At 38.6% G+C, this 27,953-nt stretch overlaps 1 protein-coding gene across 1 annotated transcript in view; it reads right to left on the reverse strand.

The window, feature by feature from the left end:
- Positions 1-271: 271 nt before the first annotated feature.
- MBD2 (methyl-CpG binding domain protein 2) overlaps positions 272-27,953 on the reverse strand; it is a 70,872-nt gene continuing 43,190 nt past the window's right edge. The window contains 4 exon segments of the mRNA XM_003914392.5: positions 272-744; positions 5,218-5,356; positions 9,992-10,169; positions 11,543-11,633. Coding sequence (XP_003914441.2) covers positions 5,230-5,356; positions 9,992-10,169; positions 11,543-11,633 — 396 coding nt within the window. The 3' untranslated portion in view covers positions 272-744; positions 5,218-5,229.

Below are 27,953 nucleotides of genomic sequence, written 5' to 3' on the forward strand. Positions count from 1 at the left end.
TTACAGAACTATCAAAAGTCCAAGTCACAGGCAAGGAAAAAAAAATTACACATGCTAGATGATATTTAGCAGAAATTCTTAGAAATTCTGGTGAAAGCACGATTCTCACAATGTCCAGAGGCAACAATTCATACTGCAAATGTATGCGCTATCTTCCTCCAACTCCATGTCAAACCTAAGGCCCAGGGATCAGAGATGAATGTAAATCAGAGGAAGGCTAACGAGGGGTTCTTTATTGTGTGTGCTCTTCAACAGAAAGAATTCCAATCAGTCTGTGAATATAATCATTTATTTGTCTTTACAGTGATGATGGAAGAATGTACAGGTGTCCCCTTTCAATAAAGTATAAAAATATGTTTATATACAGTGAAGTCACAATAATCTTTAACTGGGAAATTTATTTAGAATTCCTGATCTGTTCTTATTAAAACTGTGGGGGAAACAAATATCTTATGTAAGTGCTACATTTCCAGTAGATTGCACCTGGCATCAAAAGCTCAGCTTCATCTTAGGGTCCTGCTTGATATTACAAAAGACTAATTTTAAGTCCTAGGACTCAAAATAAACATGATTTTTTGAATAATAGATATATACATCAAAAATACATCTAAAAAGGCATTGGTTAGTGCTATTAAAAAGCTCTATGTGCTCGGGTACATTTTTTTCTTACAGGCAAAAGCCAGTGGAAACATTTTTGTTCAATTTCTAGGAATTTTCTCTTGGGGAAAGTCGGTCGAAAGTTACCTGTAAAAAAAAAAAAAAAAAGAACAAACTTAAGTAATCCCGTGATTTATCAGGTGAGAGGTCAGCAATACTCAAAAAAGAATTAGAGACTGAATTCCACTTAGAACCATGTTTTTACAGCCTTGATGAACATTTAGTTACAGCACTTCATAAATAAAAAGTGCTCAACATATCCCCTCATTGTTTCATTTTATTTTGATGATAACCTTTATTATCCTGTTAATTTTCCAAAGAAATCATATGTATTCTTCTATATGTTTATGCAAATATTTTCTAACTACAATTATCTACATCAGAATAAAAAGAGAATTCAAAGGGCGTACGAATGAAAGAGCAGAATAGATACAGAACAATCCAAATATATTTTGAGAAAATGTAGAAAAATTTCTACTCAAGATACTTTATTTTACTTCACAATTTCTTTCACATGAGAGCATTTACAGATGACAGGCATGTGCCGAGTCTTCCTATTGTTTAACCTGGATGAAATGGCACTGTGCAACTGCAAATTGAACTATTTATGTATTTGATATCCTATCTCATGTATAGCTAAATATATTCACACCTTTGTTTTTATAGTCATCTTCTTACAATCACTTCTAAAATGTTTGTCTAATATCCTGGCATTTCTCTATGATTGTAAAATTTAAGTAACACAGTAAATTGCAACCTGCTATTTAACTAACCAAATAAATAAGTGAATAAACATCCACCTTACTAATAAGGAGGATTAGAAAGAGGTGAGGCATGATGAGGCCGGCCGACCTGAAGGGACCTTGGTTATCGCTTATGAGCCCGTGAAGATGGCCATGTCCCACCCTTTACTCAACTAAGTCCTACCTTACCACAGGTTACCATGGACAGCTGATTAAGTCATGTGGTTGTCCTTTAGTTTCTTAAAACTTTTAGGTATATATGGTGTTATTTGAGTAAGGTAAATGTAATTTTCATAATTAAGAAGTACATCTAAATCCTCTCCAATCTACAAGTCTAATGGCTTAGTCTAATAATGCCATCCTTAAGTTTAGAAGATTGCATACATAATTTGAATCTCTCCCTACCTAACATGCCAAAATAATGGCTACTTTTAAAGACCTGATTAAAATTCTAATCATTCAATATTAGTTTGTTATTACTATTATCCACATTTGTGCAAGGCAATGAGCAGTTGCCAACTTCTATATAAGTATAGTGCCAGTGCCTACAACACAGGCTTGCTCAGGAATAGCCTTGATGCCAACCTGCAAAGTAATCCGTAAAGGAAGCAAAAGTTGGCTGGTGGTTCACGCTGTAATCCCAGCACTTTGGGAGGCTGAGACGGGCAGATCACCTGAGGTCAGGAGTTCAAGACCAGCCTGCACAACATGGCAAAAACCGTCTCTAGTAAAAATGCAAAAAATTAGCCTGGTGTGGTGTCAGGCACCTGTAATTCTAGCTACTCGGGAGGCTGAGGCAGGAGAATTGCTTGAACCCGGGAGGCAGAGGTTGCAGTAAGCTGAGATTGCACCCCTGCACTCCAGCCTGGATGACAAGAGCAAAACTCCATCTCGAAAATAATAAGAATTTTTAAAAAAGGAAGCAGAAGTCTAGTAAAACCTCAATTAGGTGACTCTTGATTATCTGAAATAATTTCATGAGAAAAGTCTGGAAAAAAACCAAAAAGCCCTGACAGAACAGAAGAGTCCATTCTGAAGCAACAGTGCAGAAGCTGGATTAGGTGAGATCCAGATCCCTCTGTGCTCCAGAGACAGCATAGCTGAAGCCGTGGACAGCAGAAACACACTTCAGACCTCCCTCTGAAAGACTTCCAGCATTTTAAGTACACTCATCAAAGCCCATAAATACATCCTTGCCAGTTTGGAAAACAAAATCCAAGTATCAACACAGCATCTTCATGTCTTCAATAAGAGAATAGAAAAAGAGCTAAAATAGCACTGAACTGGATTGAAATGTGTTTTTTTTTTTTTGAGATGGAGTCGCGCTCTGTAGCCCAGGCTGGAGTGCAGTGGCGCGATCTTGGCTCAAGCAACCTCCACCTCCCAGGTTCAAGAGATTCTCCTGCCTCAGCCTCCCAAGTAGTTGGGATTACAGGTGCCCGTCACCATGCCTGGATAATTTTTGTATTTTTAGTAGAGACAGGGTTTCATCATGTTGGCCAGGCTGGTCTCAAACTCCTGACCTCAGGACATCCACCCGCTTCAGCCTTCCAAAGTGCTGGGATTATAGGCGTGAGCCACCACACCCAGCCTGAAATGATTCTGTATGGTCAGGAAACTGTGACCCAGAAGTGCTGCCATGGATGGACATGTAAATGTAAGACATTATATGTACTATTGGATTTTGGTCTTGCTGTGGCATGAACCACTCCTCGATTAAGATAAAGGCACTCATGGAAGGGGAAAATTGTGTTAACAATTAAACTCACCCTCCGTGCAATCCCTACCCTTAGCCTGTTCCCCTACCAAACAGAGTTCCCTCTCACCCAGCTCAAGTGATGGCTCAAGTGAAAACCCTGAGGCATCCTCACCACTCTCTCATCCTCACTTCCAGGCAGTCACCTGGTCACGTGATTCTTTCTCTAGCTACATCTCAGATGTACCCGTCTCTTCTTCTCCCAACCCATTGGCATGTCAACATCCTCCTAAAGCCACCATCATCTCTTGTGAGACTACTGCAGCAACACCCAATTGGTCTCCTTGCTTCCAAGCTTTCCCTACTCCAATTCTTGTATTCATGAGCAGCCATAAGGCTCTTGCAAAGAAGCAAATCTGATCATGCTACTGACTCTTCAGTGATTCCTACTAATTTTCATAATCAGTCTCAAGCAGTCATCAATCTCTCTAACAACCCACAGGTCCTAGGTGGCTAGGTTCACCGCCCACACATTCCCCCCGCCCCGCCCCTCCCCAGACGTACTACATTCCAACCACATGGATAATTTCTTCATTCCTTAAAGATAACAAGTTTCTCCTTGCTGTTCCTTCTAATGGGAACACTTTTACCCAAACCTCCCCTGGCTCATTCCTACGTATCTTTCAGGCTCAACATAAATGTCACTTTCGCAGAGAGGCTTTGTTGACCCTTGACATCACATTAGCACCCCCATCTCTCCCTCTGTTTTGGCTTCAAAGGAAACAATAAATAATTGGTTTTGGGTTGGCAAAAAGGAAGACATGGCCTGCCAAAATAAAGCAGGATGGAAGCCAGGAAGCAAGACGCAACAGAAAGCCTTGGAGATCTGCATGTGCTCCTCTGAAGACAAGTATGCCCACGGCACAGAGCAATGAGCCTGGAATGTGAGTTTGAGATAAGATCAAAATGTGCATTTTTGTTGTTGTTTTTTGAGTCAGAGTCTTACTCCATCACCCAGGCTGGAATGTAGTGGCACAATCTCGGCTCACTGCAACCTCTGCCTCCCGGGTTCAAGCAATTCTCGTGTCTCAGCCTCTCCAGTAGCTACAATTACAAAATTCCAGCTATCCTACCACGCCCGGCTAATTTTTATATTTTTAGTAGAGACAAGGTTTCACCATGTTGGCCAGGCTGGTCCCAAACTCCTGACCTCAAGTGATCTGCCTGCCTTGGCATCCCAAAGTGCTGAAATTACAGGCATGAGTCACCAAAACCAGCCTAAAATTGTGTATTTTTTAAGGTAAAGTATTTATTATGCTTTTCAGTGTCCTTCTTGTTCTCCCCACATCAAATCTGTGCTAGGGAGAACCTAAGAAAAATAAAGAGATTTTGCTACTTTGCCACCATAACTTTAAAGAGAAGCAATATGCCCCACAGGCTACTGTGATGGAGATGACAGTCACCTTCCTCTCCTGAGGCCGTTCCTCCCTACCTGACAAAGTCCTTTCCTTCTGCTGCTGCTCTTCTCTAATGACACCTTAGAGGTTTTCCACCTGGTTTTAATAAAGGAGACTAGATCCCTTGCAAGTGACTGCAGGGGTGTGAATGTCCTCCCAGAATGGGAACAAAAGGATGCAATAACTTATATGGTCCTTCAATCCAGAGAGAAGAACCAAACAACAGCACATGCCTAACCCAAGCAGAGGAGTAGCTTTTTCATTCACTGCGGAGGAAGCTAAAGGGAAAATAACAAGAAAATGTAACAACACCATTTTTTTTTTTTTCCTGAGATGGAGTTTCACTCTGTCACCCAGGTTGGAGAACAGTGGCACAATTTTGGCTCACTGCAACTTCTGCCTCTAAGGCTCAAGTGATCCTCCCACCTCAGCCTCCTGAGTAGCTGGGACCACACGCATACAACACCACACCCAATTAATTTTTTGTATTTTTGGTAGAGATGGGGTTTTGCCATGTTGCTCAAGCTGGTCTTGAACTACTGAGCTCAAATGATCGCCCGCCTCAGCCACCCAAAGTGCTGGGATTACAGGCAGAAGCCATTGTGCCCGGCCAAGAAAACACAACATCTTAAGTTCCAAATCACTCTCTCTGGTGTCAGTTTACCTGATCATATTCTTAGGCTTCATCTCCACTGTCCATTTCAATATCCATCTCTTCTGTATCAGCAGCTCGCGACAAGATGTCTGCCATCAGTGCTTCTTCCAATTTCTTGCGTACTTGCTGTACTCGCTCTTCCTGTTTCCTTTTTAAAAACAGAATAAAAAGGCACTGATAATTTGGCAAGTAATGACAATATGAAGCTGCTACAGAAGTTCATCCTTACTTCAAAATCATTAAATTTCTAAGAAGAATAGAGTTCTTTTTCAGATTTTGCAGAAGTTGCTTCTAAACATAAATCAAATCTCACCAATGAGCCTTGCCAAAAAGAGGAATGTTCACACAGGCAGTTATCCCTCATCACACATGAAATTCTAGAAAGAGCAGATTGACGTCAGTGACCTTTTCTTCAACTTTGAAAATGTCGACTGTGTCAAAATTTGGGTTTATTCCTATAAGGACAATTAGAAATAACTTAGAAGCAGGAATAAAAGATGGAGGGAACATAAATAACAAAGGAAAAGTGACTTGTTCATGGAAGCACTGAGAAAGATGGAGAAAGCAGAGACATGATAAGCTGGGATTTGATTGACATTCCGTGGCTAGGTTAGTTAGGAGAGAGCTCTCTCCTGAGTTCCCAGGTCTGCAGGCAACAGGTCAGCATGAAGGAGCCAAGACCACATGATTCTGCACACTGAGGACAGACACTGGAAAGCTTCTCTTCGACTGAGAAAGTGAGTTGCTTAAGAACATACCATGAGTTTCTCTGTGTCTCAGTGATTACAAAGGAACCTCAAAAGTGAGGGTTAATAACTCCAAGTCATTAAAAAGGCTCTGAACCACTAGATGAAGAACAAAGCACAGGAAGAAAGGCTACCAGTATACACTTTATCTTCAAAAAGTTAAAAAAAAAAAAAAAAAAAATGAAAGTAGAGCCCCCAGAGGGTAAGAGACAAATTCCTAATACGGGTCTAGCAAGCAAAGCTCGGTAAATATAAAGTGACATCCAGAACCAAATAGAGAGGCAAAGGTTGAAGAAAGACAAGAGAAGAGAGAAGGAGAGAAGACTGGTAGGAAAAGGTTCCAGCGGGAACAAGAACAGAAGGCAATGGCAGAGGAGGGAGGGTCAGCAGAACAGAAAACGGGGCAAACCTCCTGAGACCAGAAGAAAGGAGATAAGGAAAAATGCAGAGAGGGAAATGAAGATGCAACAAGGAATATACTAAGGGTTCTACTGAAAAAAAAAGTAATTTTCTCTACCAATAATTGAGGAAGACAGATTGCAGCAATTCACAAACCTGGGACAGCAGAGGGGTAGAGGAGCAATGCTATAGAAGATTGCACTAAGGGTCCCTGAGTATTCACTCCATAGGGACTCAACCAGCTGCCAAGTCATATTCCGTCTACTCAAGATCACACCCCTTTGACCAAATAAGACTATGTCCAAGATAGTGAAGGTGACACATATGTGCTGCTTCCCACAAAAACTTTGGATATCTTTATGAAACTCCAAAACACCACAAAGAGTTAAAAAGTATAGACTTCCACTTATTAAATGAATTTTCAAAGAGGGAAGCTGTCACTGGGTCAGTCTTAGCTCTATAGCCTCTGTCATATTAAAAGAAACTGGAGTCCGACAGATTTTCATGCCATGGGACAGGGTCAAGCAGAACATATTTGTTTATTTCTTATACAGTTAGTCTCACCTCTGGGTCAGTGACTCAAAGTTTATGACAAATGACCTATTAGTTTCACTGGCAGGCTCTCACTGATAAGAGTACAAGAATCTCCACAGCTGTCCTAGAGTAACCTCATTAGGAAGATGGGGAAAATGGAGCAAATGGCACCATCTGCAGTGATTTTGATGGAGAATTTTATCTTAAACTCTAACATTTCCCATTGATTTTCTTCTATCTTGAGCATTACTTTCCACATTTGTGAAAGCTGAAATTTAATCATTTGCCCATTGCTGTAGGTGGAATTGTAAGATGTCCCCAACAGTCCCCCTTCCCCAAAACCACCTCTATGTGCACTCTTTATATAATTCTCTCCCCTTAAGGGTGAGCAGAACTAGTGAATATGATGGTATATCTCTCCATGATTAGGTTACCAATCAACTGATTTTGAGTCAATCAAGAGAGATTACTGCAGTGGGCCTGACCTAATAGGACCCCTTAGTGGAGCTGGGATCTTCCTGACGGGAGCATAAAGGGGCACATGGAGGAGCCACAAGACAAGGAACTACAGGCAGCTTCCAGGAGCTAAGACAGCCACCATCCCATAGCCAACAAGAGAACAGGGTCCTCAGCCCTAAAACACAAGGGATGAATTCTGCAACCATCATATGAGCTTGAAAGAGAACCCCAAGCTTCAGAAGGGAACACAGTCCAGTGACACGTGTAAGACCCAAACACAGAACCCAGTCACACTAGGCCCAGACTTCTGACCTCAAAGAACTTCGAGCTAATAAATGGGTGTTGTTTTAAGCTGCAAAGTTTGTGAGAATTTGTTACAAAGTATGAAAAAACAAAACTACCCATCAATGCAAATAGTATCAAATATGCTAAAAATACTTGAGATATATCTTGTTGGGGTCTTCAGCTGGAGGTTTAATGTAGACAGACTATTGCATACACAGTTAGATAAAGAGTAACAGTTCCATTTGCAGTAATTTATTTTGAACATGTACTAATTCAACAAGGAGTATTTGCTTCCTAATTTCTGTCATGACAATTAAATCAAATGAGCAATTTGTTAGACAAATTTACCCAAAAAGGAAATCATCCAGAATTGGCTTTGAGATAGTTTCCTCAACTATCAAAAGATCTGGTGTTGAAGCCATCAACATTCCTGTGATATAACTCAGAGAACCTCCATCAACACACATAAGGACCTGGCGGAATCCCTGCTGATTCAGTATTCATTCAAGATGGAAAAGAACTTGTCTCTGGAGTAATTTTCTTCCTCAAGGGTAAGAACAATCCAATGAGCAAGTTGATTCCTTTCATTGATTTTTTACATTTTGTTTTCTTAAAAAATAAAGTTTTTAAGAAACTTTATTCATATTCATATGCAATCAAGGCATATGAATACAACTTTGTACCACTTTTTATCTTTGCAAAATAATTACTTTAAGACCCAAGAAGGGCTTTCGCATTATAAACCTAGATAGACTTACCCATTTAAAAACATTTTCATGTCAACTTTGTATGGATTTTTTAAAAAAATACAAATATAGGCTGGGCGTGGTGGCTCACACCTGTAATACCTGTAATCCTAGCACTTTGGGAGGCCGAGGCAGGCGGATCATGATGTCAGGAGTTCAAGAGCAGCCTGGCCAATATGGTGAAACCCTGTCTCTACTAAAAATAAAAAAATTAGCTGGGCATGGTGGTGCTCGCCTGTAATCCCAGCTACTCGGGCGGCTTAGGCAGGAGAATTGCTTGAACCCGGGAGGCGGAGGTTGCAGTGAGCCGAGATTGTGCCACTACACTCCAGCCTGGGCAACAGAGCAAAACTCCATCTCAAAAAACAAACAAAATAACAAATATAAAACATTTTAAAATTACATGATTCGAAAGTGCCATCTGCTAGTTTTGTCTAGGAATAATACTCTAATTAAACTGATTTACATTCAGGGGACAGAAATAGTGAAGTATACACAAGGTCATATTTTTAAAGAAAATGCAATATACTATATAGTATCACTATAAAGTATCACTATAAAGTAATGATATTGAGGTCATAAAACCCATATAAGAATTGCTCTGTGGTCTTACTAACTGGAGTAGTTTTGCTTTTCCTGTGCAACGGTTTGCTTCTATTTTCTGGGTTCTACCAATCTGAGTTGGATGTTTTCCTTTTACCATTTGCTGCTGAAACCTTAACTTGTGAGTCAGCCTTAGAAAGAGTAAAAGGTGTCAGTAGATAGTTTGCGTCTTGCCTCATTCCTGACTCTGTTTTATTGCTTTACCTGTGGTTTCTTCTTTCTTACTTGCTTCTCTTCTTGCTCTACTGTGTCACAAGTAAGTTTAAGAGAAGCATCACTATCATCTGATTTAAAGAGAGATTGGTTTCCAGACAAACCAATGAAGGAAGCAATCAGAAAAGGCATGACTGAGTGAAAGGGGTTCTTTATATTTATTTTTATTTTTCTAAGACAAGATCTAGCTCTGTCGCCACAGCTGGAGTGCAGGGATGCGACTACAGCTCACTGGAGCCTCGACCTCCCATGCTCAAGCAGTCCTCCCACCTCAGTCTCCCAAGTAGCTGGGACTACAGTTACATACTACCACACCTGGCTAATTTTTTTAAATTTTTTGTGGGGATGGGGTCTCACTATGTTGCCCAGGCTGGTCTCAAACTCCTGGGCTCAAGCAATCCTCCCACCTCAGCCTCCCAATGTGCTGGGATTATAGGCATGAGCCACTGTGTCTGTCAGAAAGAGGTTCTTTAGAATAGAAAGTCAGAATCCCAAATTGCAAAAGACACAGTAAAAATGATGCTTAGGGAATATAACTGATCTGGTGCCTGTCCTTTGGACATGACCATGATGATATCCCTGGCATGCAGCATTTACACCCCTTTCAAGCATGTATTTGTTATAATGGTCTTTTTTCACCTTCCATCAGTTTCTGTAAAACTCTGTAAAAAAAAAAAAAAAGTATAACTTTCTAGGTGATATATCACTTACTAGCTATGCCACTGAACCTAATGAACAGCATAAAATTTACCCAAATGTAAAAACCCAAGTTTATGAAGTCATGTTAAACTGCATTACCTGATGTCTTCATCTGTGACGATAAAAGCTTTGCAGAGGGGTTGAGATGTGTTAAGCCAAACAGCGGGGTTCTTTTCCACAGCAGCGGAGACTTGCCCTGTGATTGGCGCAGAGCTTGTGTGCAAAGCACTGGCAACAGCAGATAAAAGGGTCTCATCATTGCTACCTGGACCAACTCCTGCAATGAGAAATAAGTACTAGTTAAAGGAAATGTCTCAATGTGCTGAGCAAACTTTATGTGACCTAAAACAACTGATATTTTTATATATATTTGAGATCATGTATGTAAAACCGATATAAAACAAAGCAGCAAAAGATAATATATCTACTCAATAGGTATGATACACTAAATAATTCACACTAAAGAAATAGTAACAAAATAGCTGAGCATTTTTTCTTACTTTAAAAAACAAATCCTCATGCTTGCTGTAAGCTTATAGCTGAGCATTTTAATAATACTTTACCAGAACTTTAAAACACATTTTCCAAGGTACTAAACTTTTAAAAAGTTGGCTATATTTCCCCAAGCAATGTTAATTATTTTAATGAGGTGAGACCTGGTGAAGTGACTATACTCAAGTATCCCTTTTAATGTATTCCTAGAGTACTGGTATAGTTTCTCCTTGTAGCTTTTAACATTAATTTCCAGAAATATCTCAACAATTATCTTCTTTGTCTCAGGATTCAAAGAAAAAGCCAATGCAAGCAAGCTGTTCCTGTGGCTTTAACAGCTTTTCTCATAAACCTAACAAAACAGCCAAAATCAGAGAATTAATAACTGCACACTTTGATTACTTGTAAGATACTGGCACCGTGTCACATGTAAATGCAATGGTTAAAGTCCTAAACCTGTTTAACTAGTTAAGGCCAACATTCCAAGAACATAAAGAGATAAGGCAACAATCTAACCATGAATTATGAGGATTTTTGAGCAATTCTCAATATATCAAGCTTTAGAAGCCAAATTTTTAATACTTGAAAAATAAACTCTTCTCTAGAACTCGCAGTTCTCATATAACACGAAAGGTAGACCAGCGACTGAATTTTCCACCCCAGATCCCACTGGCTGCTATTGCTGGACCAAAGTGCATCTGTTTCCACTGCTACTTAGAGCACCAGTTTGTGGAGGGAGGGGCAGAAGGAGAGCTGTTAGTTGTTCTTGTGGTAAGAGGATGAGAGAAAGAGCAGGTGGTAGGGCCAGATGCTGCTATAAGCAGGAAGCTTGAGAAATTCTGTTACTCATCCGCATCCAGTGCTAAAAGCAGCACATGGGTTAGCTTCTGTGATGAACCTAACCTAAAACCAAAATTTTTACACAGAAAAAAATCTAAGATAATATACTACACGGCAGCATCCCTGTAACATACAAGTTTTTCATGTAGCTTCTGCCTGGCTTTACTAAAACATAAGAGGTACGTCATCCAGCAAGGCATATGACCTCCCAAGGCAAAGACCTCCTGTCAGTCATTGCTGAATCCACAGCATCTAACAGAGTGCCTGGCATGCAGTAGGTACTTAATAAATGTCTGCTCAACTGAACTTAGATAATACCTTGAAGACCTTTGGGTAGTTCCATGGTTTTTATAATTTGTTCTGTTACATCTGATGCACTAAGTCCTTGTAGCCTCTTCTCCCAGAAAAGCTGTAAGGCAAAATATCACTGTTAATAGATACATTCTTGAAACAAGAAAGTAGCGCATCGATGCTGTTGAATAATGAAATTTAAATCATTTCAATAGTTTCCTATAATTTCCTCATTTTTCCTTATAAAAAGCTAAATGATATTCCAAACGTGAATTATTTCAACACATCATAATCCTCTCAGATGACATTGCTCAAAAAAGGTTGTTTTATGTGACCTATTCACTTGTTACAGTACTATAGATGGTTATATGCTGTATACTATGTATAGTTTCTTATAGGGTATCTTCCAAAGAAAAGAATTTGAATTTTTTAAAGATTCATCTGGCATGAAATTTTAATGCTACGACTTATTAGGGAAAAGAAAACAAATTATATGATGTGTTATCCCTCTTTATCCAATATTATTAGAGAAAGAGCTACTCCAATATAGGATTTCTCCAAGACAATGAAGTTTAGCTCTTTAGCACACTTTAAGGGAGAAAAGACCATTTTTAATGAAACATTTTCTAAAATGTTTTAGGTGCCTCCTTTATTTTTAAACTGGATGTCACATTCATGAGTGACTCCCTGCTGCACAGGGCCTGGATCACCATGGTCCTCAGTGGCCTCAGGTCATCATTATGGGCATCAGTGAGTACACTTAGAGGCTCTTCATGCCCTAGGGCCTATGGAGCTTTTTGCTTATTCAAACACTAACTGGTCCAAGACAATCACGGTTTTTATTTTATATCCTTTTCATGTTTGATTCTCTCCTAGTTATTACTTTTCACTAATATCACTCACCCATTCAACATATATTTATTGAGTTCCTACTAGGTACTGTGCTCACCCTGCAGATGTGACAGTCAGTAACAGAGACAATATCACTGTCCTCATGCCTCCTTTCTTTTCTAGTCTGTTTCATATTTACTGCAGCCAAAAAAAACAGATAAAGGATTTCTATAGGACTCTGTATAATTGCCTTTAATCCCGGATACCAGGGCCTGTCACATAGTTGGTACTGAAAAAATATTTATGAGAATGACTGAAAATGGGAGCAACTGGACTCAGAGTGAGGATCTGGGGGACACACAAACCCATACTGAAATCTCAGCGGCAACACTGTCTCTAGATAGACGACCTTGGACAAGGTCTAAACCCATGCTGAAATCTCAGCTGCGATACTCTCTAGATAGAAGACCTTGGACAAGGTTTATAACCTCTTCAGAATCTTCAATTTATTTCCTCTTCTATAAATGTGGCAACAATAGCTATCACAAAAGATTACTGTGGGAGTTAAATAAGGCAATATGTATAAAGTATCCATTATAAACTGGGCACAAGATTTATCACATTTGCTTTTAGCAAACTGTGGCCACTCTGAGGGCTTTTGGGGCTTACATTCTGACTTCTAGATATATGTGAAGTATCAAATAATTGTTCTCCAGATAAATGAGAAGACACAGTAGTGTAATTCTATTTATGTTAGAAGAGCAATATGCTGAATTTGTAATAAGCACAACATTAGCACCAAGGAAGGCCTTTGGTATATAGTAACATCTTACATCTCTCTGCTAATCACATTATCAGTAGAATATGTTGTCAATATAAACAAGTCAACAATTCGAGGATATAAATGTATTACTCATCATGAATGAAAAGTAGTAAGGTGAAGGTAATAATTGATGAATGCAATAAATGTCCCAAGAAAACCTGCCTGCTTTCTACTTGCTCTTTGGTGGAATAATATCATCTGTGCTTTGAATATCACAGCTATAGAAAAAAAAAAGGAAAACAAAACCCAGTTACATTTCTATTGAAAAAGTATCCAGGAGAATTAGTGAGGATAAGATTAGTAAGCGCTTTTAGAATTAAATATAATTAAACATTTATATATGTGTGTGTGTATATATATATATACAATTTAATAAAAGCACTTACTAATCTCATAGTCACTGATTTGTAAAAATAAATCAACACTACCAAATAAAAGCATGGGAATTATGAACAGATACATTGTTTATATTTTACATCTAAAAGTTCCAATTCCAGATACTAAAAAATAATTTGTTTTATTCTATCTTTTTTAATTCTTAACTTTTAAACTTCTATCAGTAACAAGGAAAACAATACAAAAATTTAAAAAGAAAAATTTAGTAAAACTAAATCCCGGACTGAAATACAAGTATATGGCTCTAGCTTGTATCACATCCTGGTAACCACCACGTGTCATCTGATAGCCCTCAACTACGGCTGAAATTAGAATCTGCTATGTGTGGATGCTCTCTTTATAAGAGAGGACATAAGAAACTAAGATTTTGCATATGCTCTTTCGATAGTAAAAGCACCATTTCCAGAGTTCAGGAGCAAAAATAACAAAATTGTTATGCCATGAAAATGGATATATATATATATATATATATGTATGCGTGTGTGTGTGTGTGTGTGTGTGTGTGTGTATCTTCCCCCACCCCCAACTCAGGGAAGAAAGGGGGAGTGAAAAAGGTCAGAGAAGGAGAGGAGGCTAGTTTAAGAAAACACTTAAATGGTCAAGGTCACTTCCTCTCCAACCTTTCCAACACTCACTCAAAGCTAACAGGCTCGCCTAATTTCACTGAAAACTGAAACAGTACTCAGGAGGTAAATGTCTGTTTACATCTCAGTATGTTCCTAACTCACTTTTCTGTACATCCATCTTCTCAGATCCCTGTTTTATTTGTTTCGGCAGGGGATGCGGGCAAGGATTCTTTGCATTTTAAAATGCACTTTAAATGTACATACAGTAGGCATTATGCTAAGTGAAAGAAGCCAGTCTTTCCCACTCTGTGTGATTTCACTCCTATGATACCCTGAAAAGGAAAACCTATAGGGAAGGTTGCCAGAGATTAGGATGGAGGGGAGTCTGACAGCAAAGGCTCAGCACAAGCAACTTCTTTGGGGTGCTAGGACTGTACTTTCTGGTTGTTAATACGTGGAGACTTTGTCCAGCTTATATAATGACCATTTTCTTTTCTTTCTAAGCCTGTCCCTCAAGGAATGGCCCAATGTGCACTATTGCCCTTTCCCAAGCCTACTGCAACTTTATTAGCCCACCCCCTTTCTAGCCAACTTGCACTAAAGCTACTCTAACAGTCAGCTCCTCTCACCAAATTCCAAGATCTTTTCTCATTATCTTTGGCCACTATAGCCCTCAGTGCTTCAGAGGGAGCAGGGGAAGAAAAGGTCTTCCTTTGCCTAAGTTTAAAATTTCCTGATCTACTCACTTAGGTGAGTAGGTTTTTCCTTGCAGATTCTGTTCACTTGGAAGTCTCCCCGCTTTCTCAAACATTAGCAGTCCAAAGACTTTAAGATTCAAAAGATGAGTAATACTCAAAATATTCAAAACATATGTAAGGACTCTCCCTCTATGATGGCTACCTAGTCTCTTGCACTACACTCCATAAGCACTACTGCTGTCATAAATCCTAACCTACTCACTGAAAATCTGATTTCCCCTGCCAAATTCAGTGGTTTTCTCAGCTTAATCTTGCTGCCTGGTGTGAAGCCAAATGATCAATATATAGAATATGTATAAGACGCAGTGATTTAACATTTGGAGAAACTCCCAAAATGTGCTATCACCCTCAGTTATTACATCTCCCTCTAATCCTCAATAACCAGATACTCTGAGTGCATTTAATACCTTGTTCTCTTTGTCACTTTCCAGTATATTAGAACATTGGCTAGCTCCACATGCCTATCACCTTATAACACTGTCTGGGCAATGCCCTATCCAGGAAACCAGCTGATGGAGAGAGAAACATGGGATGGAATTAAAAGTCACTTAAAACCACAAAAGTGCCTAAAATTTAAGTGACAGTGCAGAGCATCTTTGGAGAAACCATCTTAGTGGTCACTGCAGTTCATCTCTACACATTTTCTCCGCACAGTTCTCCTAGGAAGGACATCAACGGAAGCACAGCTGCATGGACTTTACTCCACTTAGTGTCCCAGAGAACAAACATGAAGGTGTATTACAAAAACTGCTTCTTTAGTGAGGTCAATGATCAAATCTGTTTACTGAAGTAAAATGAACCCACGATAGCATTTCCTTTTCGTAATTGTTATGTATTCAACTTGGACTTTGAGGGATTTGTTCAATTTGCCTTATGAAGAATATACAAAGAGGATGAGAAAGAAACAGGGATCACAAACAACCCCTCGCCACCATTCACAGACACTGATCCCTATTCTGATGCTCTGGAAACTGAGGCTGATAATGCTGATTATTATTTACCTTCATCACCCCGAGTTTATTAATATTACTCTGAAGAGATTTCTACTCTTTACTGAAGAACAAAAGAGATGGCTTACTAGGAAAAAGGAATTTGAGGATCAACAATATTCAACAAATACTCTTTGAATGCCCATGATATGTAACGTGTTTTTCTGGCACTGGGGATGCTTGGTAGGATAATCGACAACCACTGCCCTCCAGGAGCTGTTTGGTAGAAAACATGCAAAACTCTACAAGGCCGACTGCAATAATGAAGATACGTCTCTAACTTCAATTTGGGAAGATCTGGAAAGGCTTCTAGGAAGAGGTAGCCCTTGAAAATTGTGTAAGAATTCTATAGGCATGTAGAAGAGAAAAGACTATTTCAACCCAAGAATCGTATGGGCGAGGAGGTAAGAGAGTGCAGGTCAGTGTTTCTAAAGATCTTATGAAGAAAAATAACCAAGGTGGCTTATTTTAAAAATATATTCCAGCCGGGCGCGGTGGCTCAAGCCTGTAATCCCAGCACTTTGGGAGGCAGAGACGGGTGGATCACGAGGTCAGGAGATCGAGACCATCCTGGCTAACACGGTGAAACCCCGTCTCTACTAAGAAATACAAAAAACTAGCCGGGCGAGGTGGCGGGCGCCTGTAGTCCCAGCTACTCAGGAGGCTGAGGCCGGAGAATGGCGTGAACCCGGGAGGCGGAGCTTGCAGTAAGCTGAGATCCGGCCACTGCACTCCAGCCTGGGCGACAGAGCGAGACTCCGTCTCAAAAATAAATAAATAAATAAATATATATATATATATATTCCAAGGCCTCATCCCCAGGGATTCTATTCAGTAGGTCTGGGATTAGAGAGCTAGTTTTATTTATTTTTTTACAAATACCTTAGGTGATTCTGATGCAGGTTCGAGGTATGAGAAAGACTGGCTTGGTTTGTGTTGAAAGAATGTTAGTAGCTGGGTGCAGTGGCTCACACCTCTAATCCCAGCACTTGGGGAGACCAAGGTGGGCGGATCATCTGAGGTCAGGAGTTCCAGACCAGCCTGTCCAACATGGTGAAACCCTGTTTCTACTGAAAATACAAAATTAGCTGGACATGGTGGCACATGCTTGTAATCCCAGCTACTCACGAGGCTGAGGCAGGAGAATTGCCTGAACCCGGGAGGTGGAGGTTGCAGTGACCCGAAATCACACCATCGCACTCCAAAAAGGGAGAAAAAAAAAAAAACCCGATCAAAAAAAAAAAAAAAAAAAAAAAATGGTAGTGTGCATGTAGTGGGGGTGTAGTGACCACCAAGATCTCCAACTTTTATTCTTAAATATGCTGAAAGATTTTTAAAAATATTATTCTATCCTCTTCCTTGCAGACAACAAGAGGAAGACATTTGCCTTCTAATTATTTCATTGCAGGAGGAGATACGTTGAAGTTTATTTAAAAGTAGAGCTAATTGTTTAGGTATAAATCAAGAAAGGGCTTACCCAATGTTCTGTTTTACCCAGTGAAACTATGCCCAATCATACTGTCTTGATGAAATAGGGGGAGGAAGAGGAGGAAAACTATCACTTAGCCATTAACACCTTTCCATAGGCCTGGCACTGTGCTAAGTGCTTTATGTACAGAAATTCAGTTAAACTTTCCTGCAGCATTTTGGAGAAGATATTACTCTCATTTACAGATAAAGAAACAGAAGCGTGGGGAACTTAAATAACTTACACAATTAATCAGTGGTACAGCTGGAATTAAAACTCAGGTCAGTGTGATTAAACAGTCCTTCTCTTAACAAAAGCTCTGAAAGAGCATTTATATGTTTGGCTCCTGTTAGGTTATAGAGTACAAGCCTCAGACACTTCTACTGCCATCAAAGGCTGATAATAATAGATCAGTAAATTTTAAGAGAAGTATCAAATTACTCTTAATCCATTTAACTCCTAAGTAATAGATACTCGTCAATTGTAGGTAATCTACGCCTGATGCCTGCCTCTTCCTTATGCAGAATTAAGAAGACAGGCTGATAATATACTGAGGCTAAGATCAGCATAGAGTTTTATGGGGATACCAAATTGTCATGAGAAGTAGCTCACATGGTAAAAAATAAAGAATTGGTGCAACATATATTCTCTGCAAATTAGCTTTCTTAGACCACAGTTGCAAATATCAATCACATAGAACATGAAATTTTTATTTGGTGAATAGAAATTAAAGAGACCCTGGCCGGGCACAGTGGCTCACGCCTGTAATCCCAGTACTTTGGGAGGCCGAGGCGGGCGGATCACGAGGTCAGGAGATCGAGACTATCCTGGCTAACATGGTGAAACCCCGTCTCTGCTAAAAATACAAAAAATTAGCCGGGCGTGATGGCGGGCGCCTGTAGTCCCAGCTACTCGGGAGGCTGAGGCAGGAGAATGGCGTGAACTCGGGAGGCGGAGCTTGCAGTGAGCTGAGATCATGCCACTGCACTCCAGCCTGGGCGACAGAGCAAGACTCCGTCTGAAAAAAAAAAAAAAAGAAATTAAAGAGACACTTTCAGCTAAGCAACACTAACAATGATATGGGAGCAAGTATTTCAAAAAATGGAAAAAGAGATGGAGCGATTTGCATATATAACTGAAGGCTTTTGAATTTTTTCTGTAAGAATACTGTTTCGGATTAATTATAATAGCTACTTCTCCTGACCACACTGAAAAGCATCTACATCATATATCCTAGCACTATTTTCATAAATCATTATATCCAATTTGAAAAGTACTGATGTGTCTCTGTTGTGTTAAAAAAAAAAATAATTCACTAGACAAAATGAAACTGATTTTCCATGTATACTCACAACCTCAACTTAACAGTCAACCCTGAGGACAGGAATATCTAACTTATTAGCAGAGTGAATGGGATTGGGTTTTAGAATCTGAACAACCAATGTTCAAACTTGCTTTTTCACGAGCTTTATAAATTGGACAACTGACCTCTCTAAATATCAGTTTCATACTCTATGGAATGGGACAATATAAGCAATCTCAACGGGTTATGGGAACAAAATGAGGAAGTGTTATAAACACTTGAATATGTCCAGTACACAGCAACTATCATTTTACTATTTCATTTCACCTGTGGCTTGTAGCACATTGCTGATCATACAATAGCACTTAATAAGTAGTTGGTCATTTTATTAAAATTAGTAAGTATAAACAAAGCAAAAATAATCAATTCTGAAAGGTAAGTATTAGCAAATGAAGAGACTGAGCACATGAATATGAATCTTCCCTTCCCTTCCTTCGCTTTCAGTTGGGGATTTCTTGCTACTACAAATATTTTTAAATTCTCCTCTTCCTCCTCTCCTCCAAGCCAGACTGCCTCTCACCTGGACCTAAGGTTGGTTGGGAGTACTTTGGTAAGCAGTACTGGCTATATAATTTACTGGGCCCAGAACAAATTAAAAATGTACAGCCTCTTGTTTAAAAAAATATTAAGAATTTCAAGGGTATATAGCGGCAGAGCATTAAACCAGGCATAGGCCCTTCCTTCTAAGTGAGGGGCTCTTTTAAGCACAAGGCCCTGTGTAACTGCACAGGTCACATGTCCATGAAGCTGGCATTGGTGGCAAGTATGGAGCAGCAGTAGACAGAAGGAGAGAAGAGAAAGGAGGTCCCTGCGCTGTGCAGCAGTACTTAAGGAAAGGCTGGGATGTAATCTCTTCCTGAAACTTTCTTAAAAGAAGGAGAACAACAGAAAACAGTTCTGACCAGATCTATGCAATACAAAGGAACCTTTCCTTAACTCCTCATTAAAATAACACAAGGATTTTTCATCCCTGTAGTTTCTCATTGGGAGGAACAGGATCACTGCTAAAGCTCTCCATGGTGGAGTAGTATTAATTAGGAAGGTTGGAAGACCAGGGAATGAGGAAACCATCATCACGGGGAGGAAAGGACTGAAGCCTAGAGAAGGATCAGAATTTTGCTCTATTTAAAGTCCAGTGGAGAGGACAGATAGCTTTTAATTAAGATTTCCTAAAACTGTAATCTTCTTGTTATTTTTGGTCCATCTAGTTCCATGATGTGATGATACTAAAGCCCTTAGAAAAACCTCAAAAGAGCTGTGAGCTTGTTTCAAGAATAGAAGGTGGGAGAGAATCAGGGAACACAGACTATATTTCTAAGCTGCAATGAAGCAAAAAAGGCAAAAACAACTCTAACCAGTAGCATTAACTGTCTGGAGCAGAATTTCTCAGCCTTGGCATTCTTGACATTTGGGGGTAAATGACTATCAGCTTGCTTGGTTTATATACCCACAAGATGTCAGAAGAACGACCCCAGTTGTGACAACCAAAAAATATCTCTGGACATTACCAAATGTACCCAGGTAGGTAGGCAGTGGGGCAGTACGAGGAAATGGGGGAAGCAAAATCATGTGTAGTTGAAAACCACTGGTCCAGAGAAAGAGAAAAAGGATAGGGAAATAAGGTTTATAAAGGCAGGCACCCAGATCTCACAGGAGAAACAGAAAGAAGGGCCCCCGCCAGCATGCACCATCACTGCAAGCTCCTCTCTCAGTTCTCAGTAGTGTGTCTCCCAGCTCCCCTCATTCATGAGCCTTAGAAGAACCTATCTAAATGGCTTGGAGGTGGGTGCCTCTTTTTTCTACTGCCAGACAACTAGGAGTGGTGGAGAACCCAGTCATTCTGGAGAGTCAGATAAAGCACAAGTGGGAGAAACATTTCATACCTCAGAAAATTGATAGTCAACGTATTTGCTGCTAGAAATGTGGTTGTAATTATTTTTAATAATTCAGATATACTTTAGATTAAATGGTCTTTTATGGGTGGGTCTGGAACACTAGAGTCATTTATAATATCATTTCTGTTGGAAGATGTAGAGTTCCAAATAAATGAAACATGAAATTTTATATCACAACTTGTAAACTAGAAATTATCTGTATAGAGAGATGTCAGATTTTAGAAGGGGCTCTCTTATTTACCACAGGATCGGGGTTCCCACACCTGTGCGAATCTGTCACTGACTACTGAGAAAGGCACAGCTCCATTTAGAATGACTTTAAGTGTTCAAATGTCGGTACAGTAGCAAAATAGAACAGACAGGTTTATTTGGAACATGTTAATTTCCATAAATTAGCATGTAGCTGTCAGTAGGCCTGGCTAATTCTTACATGAAAACTGGAGAAAATTCACCAAACTGAGCCACACGAAAACCTAAAACTTATTTTAACCCTCATGCATTATCTTAAAAAGCATCTTCCCTTTTGAAATTATAATCTCCGTTAGAACAAAAAATAAACTGACCAGAGAAATCTGCTGAATTTCAATAATGAAACTGAGGGAAGTTCATCTAAAACTCCTACATATCCAAATTCCTGTTTTTTATTGTTTATTTTAGACACCATAAGCTGAATATTAACCTCCAAGCCAAGAAGCCTGTAGAGCAACTTCAGAACAACTAGAAAAGTCAGGCACGAAGCCTGAAGGTCTAGAGCCTCTATGAACATCGTCCTTTCCACCTCAGATCTCCTATTTTAGAGAAATAAGAATCTGCTGCCCTTCTAAGATTATCCCGCCACCTGCGCTCCTGATCACGTCTTCTACCTCCTCCTCTTCTTGCCCCATCAATTTGCCCAACTTCTCACATTTTCCATTTTTCCCTTCCTCTCCTGGGACATCTTCTTTTAAGTGACAAATGCACTTGAACACTGACAACTTAAAACATGTCCTTATTCACACTGCTTCCCCCTCAAGCCATCTTGATCTTCCCCTCCCACTAGCAGAGAGACCTTGTGTCTTATTTCCCCACATTCTATTCATTCTTTTCCTTCTAACCCAGGCTCTGCCCCTCTTATTTATATGAACACTGACCTTGCCCAAGGTTACAGTAACCTAATTACCAAATCCAATTCCTAGCTCAAGCCTCCCCTGTCCTACTTCACTGATATATTCGCCTGCTGCCAGGGGACTGAGGACCTTTCATGACAGTTCTCTGTATGTTTCTGTATTCTTTACTACTATTAAGCAACAAATTAAAATGTCTAACATTAATTGTCAAAGATTTAGACTATAAGCATTTTTCTTTTTTCTAATGAAAAAAATTTAAATGCGTAAGATATGTGATATACTTTTTAAAGTATATGAGGACAACAGTGTTAATGCTTTATAAAACAGAAGAACCAAAAGTTACCTTAAAAATCTCCCCATTTTTAAAGTTTTATCTGCAATCTACAGCTGTCAAGAGCATGATGCTAGACACAAAATTCACACTCAGATGTTTGCGAGATGAATTTTTCGCTAAGTAGAGGGAGGACAGGGTGATAGAAAGTGCTGGTTTGGCAGCTAAATGCTTTAATCCTGGTGCAAACACTAAATAGATGTGCTTGGGCAAAGCACTTAATCTCCTTGCATATATTTTCACTATTAAACTAGAAATCCTAATAACTGTCAGATCTATCTCAGGTTATCAAAACACTAATAAAATGTGAGAAAGTTTTTTGAGAAAAAAACTTTTATCAAATTGCTCAGAATTTTTTTCTAATGTTAGGATTCCATCAATTCAATGAATATCTTACTCACTTTCATAAGGCAGTTACTAAAGCTAATCAAATAATAGAGACTCTTGTCACATAATTGTCGATTAAAGCAAAATCCAGAAAGTGTGTACTTTCTTGTCACTCTCAAAAAGCTAAATATACAAGACACTGAGTTAGGGCTATGTGGATGAATGGTGTTTCCTGCCAAGAAGAAATTCACCGTCCAGTTTATAAACTGCTTTATTTCAGATCAACCCCATATAGTATCTGAATTGTCTAGTTAATGGTCAGCAATAACAACTTAACTTAAATACCATGGTCTGCAAACATCAAAGATCAAGTATGAGCTACCCTCTTATTTTGTCAGAGTGGCCCAAGAAGAAAGAGCTAGATAATGACAAGAAAATTATTGCATAAATCAAGGAAAAGCTTCTTTCATGTGCTGTGCAAACTACAACGTGATCTCTTGTTAAGGCAAAAGATAATTTGGGCTAAACAGGATAGATTAATAAAGCAAAGGGCAGATTTTATGGTTGATGAAGATAGAGGTGCAGTAAGCATTTGCTGTAGTTGTTTGTCTAAATTTTGCCATGAATACTCTCTAACTTACACACTGTGGGTATACAATACTTGTCAAGTGCCTGAAAAGGTACCATTATCCTAAGATGACCAACCATGGAATAAGAGCATCATTCGAGGTGCCTAGATTTTTCATGTGCTCCTCCCACAGAAAAAGCTATAATCATTTTCTTATTGATACATAAGTTCATACAGGAACTTAGATGTGCTCCTTCACTACTTTTCACATATTTGTCATACATCAGTATGCCTGCAATTATTTGTTCAGTGTTAGTTTTCCTTATCAAATTCAAAGTTTTATGAGGATGGGAACATGTTCGACTTTTTTGTTAATATAGCATCTGTTAATCAGCAATATATGCTGTGGAATGAATAAATTGCTGATTTCAAAACCCACTCAATGGCAGGAACTTTGATCTCTAATAGGTAAGAATCTATCATTAGTTGTTTATGAGAAGACATTCCCTTAAGAAAAGCTTTCTTGAAACTAATTTCAGTAGTGTAAATTAATTCCTTTTTTGTTTGTTTGTTTCTTTTTCCAAACGAACTCTTGCTCTGTCGCCCAGGCTGGAGTGCAGTGACGTGATCTCAGCTCACTGCAAGCTCCGCCTCCCGGATTCACGCCAGTCTCCTGCCCTAGCCTCCCAAGTAACTGGAACTACAAGCGCCCGGCACCACGCCCAGCTAATTTTTTTGTATTTTTAGTAGAGACAGAGTTTCACCGTGTTAGCCAGGATGGTCTCGATCTCCTGACCTCGTGATCCGCCCGCCTCGGCCTCCCAAAGTGCTGGGATTACAGGCATGAGCCACTGCGCCCGGCCAATTAATTCCTATTCTTTCTGTAGGACACTAACAGGCACAATTTTTCTTTTCTTCTTTTTTTTTTTTTTTTTTTTTTTTGAGACAGGGTATCACTCTGTTGCCCAAGCAGGAGAGTCAGGGATGCAGTGGGCATGATCATAGCTCGCTGCAACCTGAAACTCCTGGGCTCAAGGAATCCTCCTGCCTCAGCCACCCGAGTAACTGGGACTACAGACCCACACCACTGCGCCAGCTAGTTTCTTTAAAAATTTCCTGTAGAGATGGAGTCTCACTTTCTTGTCAGGCTGCTCTCAAACTCATGGCCTCAAGCAATCCTCCCATCTCAGCCTCCCAAAGTGCTTGGATTACAGGCATAAGCCAGCATGCCTAGTCGTTCTTCCTTTTTAATACCAATACATCGAGAAATAGAAGCACCATATGCACTATTTAGAATTTGACATTAGTCAACCACTAGAATTAAAATCAAGTTATAAATCCTCAAAATTACCAGAAGTATATATTTAAATGAAAAACCCAGACTACAGAACAAAAATAGAAATACCAAAAAATAATGACAAAATATTAAAAACATTATATAAACACAGTGACAGAATTAAGACCAAACATATCTGTAATGGCAATAAATGTAATGGTAAACTTACCAATTAAGAAAAAGACCTTCAGATCATATTTTTAAACAAATTAAAAAACTCAACTATATCTTTTATGCAAGAGACAGATGTAAAAATAAAAAGACTCAGAAAGCTGGAAATAAAAAGAAAGTGCAAAGAAATAGCAAACAAATACAGGCATAAAAAAACAAAGATCCCAATAGTACTATAAGATTACTTCTAGGCAACAGTGACAAATAAGACGAGGCATAATCCATTATAAAGAAATAACTTCTATAAAATAAATGTTTTCTTATAAAAAGAAATTTGATCGAATTGGATTTGAATTTCAATGAGGAAAAGCTCATGTATAGACTGAGTTCAAAACCTGTTAGGAAAGGTCTCCCCAATACCTCATTCCACTTTTCATTTGGATATTACCAAGATCAGAGAGAAGAATATCAAAATAGATACTGCAAACATTAAAAATATTACTAGAAATATATAAACAACCTTATGCCACTAAATTTGAAAATTATAAAATGCACAAATTCCTAGAAAATCACATGATAAAAACTAGAAAGAAAAAATGAATATTCTTCCATGTATCTATTTTAAAAATTGAAGCCTGAGCAACATAGTGAGACCCCATCCCTACAAAAAGCAACAAAATTTTTAAAAACTAGCCAGGTGTGGTGGTGTGTACCTGTAGTCCCAGCTACTCCAGAGGCTGAGGTGTGAAGCTCACTTGAGCCCTGGAGGGCAAGGCTGCAGTGAGCTGTGATCACACCATTACACTACAGCCTAAGCGACAGAGTCAGACTCTGTCTCAAAAACAAAGAAAAAAATTGTATATATAATTTAAAACTTTTCCGTAAAAAAATTAGGCTGAGATGACCTCCCAATTAATTATTCCAAAAAGAAATGTTTTTTGTTTTTAAAAAATGCCAATTTTATGCAAACTCTTCCAGAGAATATAAGAAGAGGGATCACTTCCCAGCTCATTTTACAAAGCCAGAAAAACCTTGATACTAAAACTTGAGAAGAAAATTACAAGAAAAGTACAAGTCAATTTCGATCATGAATATAAATGCAAAACATCCTAAGCCTAATAACAGCAACTCTATAAACACTGATAAAAATGATAAAACATTACAACCACATGGGGCTTACTCCAGGAATTCTAGATCTGTTTAACATTCAAAAACATCAAACAGTGAAATTAATCACATAAACCAATCAATATGATATACTTTATTAACAGAATAAATAATTAAAATTACTTGATCACTTAACTAGGTAAAGGAAAATAATTTGATAGAATTTAATATCCATTCATAAGAAATATTCTTAGTAAAATAGAAATAGAAGCAAATTTCCTTAATCTGACAAATAATATTTACAAAAAAGCAAGTATCACATTTAATGAAGAAACATTAAAAATGATCCCTTGTATCACTAATGAGACTGGAATATCTGTTATCAATACTATTCAAGGTTGTATTGGAAGTTCTACTAGTAAAATAAAACAAGGACAAAAAATCAAAGGTTTAAAGATTGTTAAGAAAGAAAGAGAAAGAAAGAAAGAAAGAAAGAAAGAAAGAAAGAAAGAAAGAAAGAAAGAAAGAAGAAAGAAAGAAAGAAAGAAAACTCTCCTTGACAGATGACATGTTTATTCACATGTAAAGTCAAAAAGGATCACAGATGACTTAATAATTTAGAAAGATAGCTGAATTCAGAGTGAATACACAAAATCAGTTTATTTCTAATATTAGCCAAAGATAATTAGAAAATAAAAATTTTATAAATGACACCACTTACAGTAACATCAAATATCTAAGAATCAATTAAAGATACATAAGATCACTAGACTGAAAACTATAAAACCTTAATGGAGGAATACATAAGATTTGTGAACTGTAACACTTAATATTATAAAAATATTAATTGTCCCCAGTTGATCCACAGATTTACATCCTAGCAGCATAAAGAAAATACTATTGATAGGCATGTGGCAGAAATTTTAAAATCAGAAAAGGTTAACTGTAATTATATTAGAAAACCTAACATAGAGTTATTAAGATTAAAAACAACAAAGACTTATGACAGAAAGGAGTGGCAGGGCATTACTTACCCTACCCAGAAGAATTTTCATTCATAATAATGCAAACTCTATTTAACCTATTTACCTAAAATTGTGATACATCTAGGTTGGGAGCATGACGGCAGAGAGAGAGAACTATATAGTCACCTATCCTTGGGGAAAGCAAAGAAATAACGGTTAAAATTAACAAAGACGTAGCCTAATAAGTATATTAATTAGAAATATGAAGAGAATTATAAAGAGATATGATAAGAATTACGAATAAACGTTTCTGGCACAGACTAGAAGACTTAACTGGAGTAGTAAACTACTGTTTTGAGAAGTAGTTTTTAAAAACACTATTCGATTTTTTTCATCTGTATTCCTATGTTACTTAGAGAAATAAAAAAATTGCACAGATCCTTCCACATGACAGTTTTCATGTTTTTAAAATGAACTAGAAAAATACATGATAATTATTGGTAACTATGAACCAACAACCTATTATGCATTCCATAATTTTTTTTTTCTTTTTTCTTTTTTTTTTTTTTTTGAGACAGGGTCTCACTCTGGAGTGCAGTGGCCTGATCTCAGCTCACTGCAACCACTGCCTCCTCCTGGGTTCAAGCAATTCTCATGCCTCAGCTTCCCAAGCTGGGACTACAGGCGTGTGCCACTATGCCCGGCTAATTTTGGCATTTTTAGTAGAGATGAGTTTTCACCATGTTGCCAGGTTGGTTTCAAACTCCTGACCTCAAGAAATCTGCCTGCCTCAGCCTCCCAAAGTGCTGGGATTACAGATGTTGAGCCACTGCATCTAGCCTCATTCCTTAATTTTTAAAAATTCACATATAATGTTTCCATTGCAATTCTTCCCTCCATAAAGACTTACCATATCTCCAGACTCTCTTGGACTCCAGCCCATCATCTTTTACTAGCTCAACATGTAACAATTACTTTAAGACTATAAATTTTCAGGCTGGGCGCGGTGGCTCAAGCCTGTAATCCCAGCACTTTGGGAGGCCTAGGTGGGCAGATCATGAGGTCAGGAGTTTGAGACAACCTGGCCAATATGGTGAAACCCTGTCTCTACTAAAAACACAAAAATAGCCGGGCGTGGTGTGGTGGTGGGCGCCTGTAATCCCAGCTACTCAGGAGGCTGAGGCAGGAGAATTGCTTGAACCCAGGAGGCAGAGGTTGTATTGAGTCAGAGATCGCGCTGTTGCACTCCAACCTGGGCGACAGAGTGAGACTCCGACTCAGAAAAAAAAAGAGTATAAATTTTCTACTACTCAAATTCATATTTTATTATTTTTAAAAAATATTGAGCTACCCTTTATTATGTCCATATTTCTGTCAATGACATCATTCTCACACTTTATTCTAAGATTCTTCATATAGGCAGAGCTGATAAGTCATTAAATTTTGTCATTTTTTAATTTTTATTTTTTTGAGACAGGGTCTCACTCTGTCACCAGGC

The sequence above is a fragment of the Papio anubis genome, chromosome 19 (assembly GCF_008728515.1).
Source record: "Papio anubis isolate 15944 chromosome 19, Panubis1.0, whole genome shotgun sequence".
Taxonomy (NCBI): domain Eukaryota; kingdom Metazoa; phylum Chordata; class Mammalia; order Primates; family Cercopithecidae; genus Papio; species Papio anubis.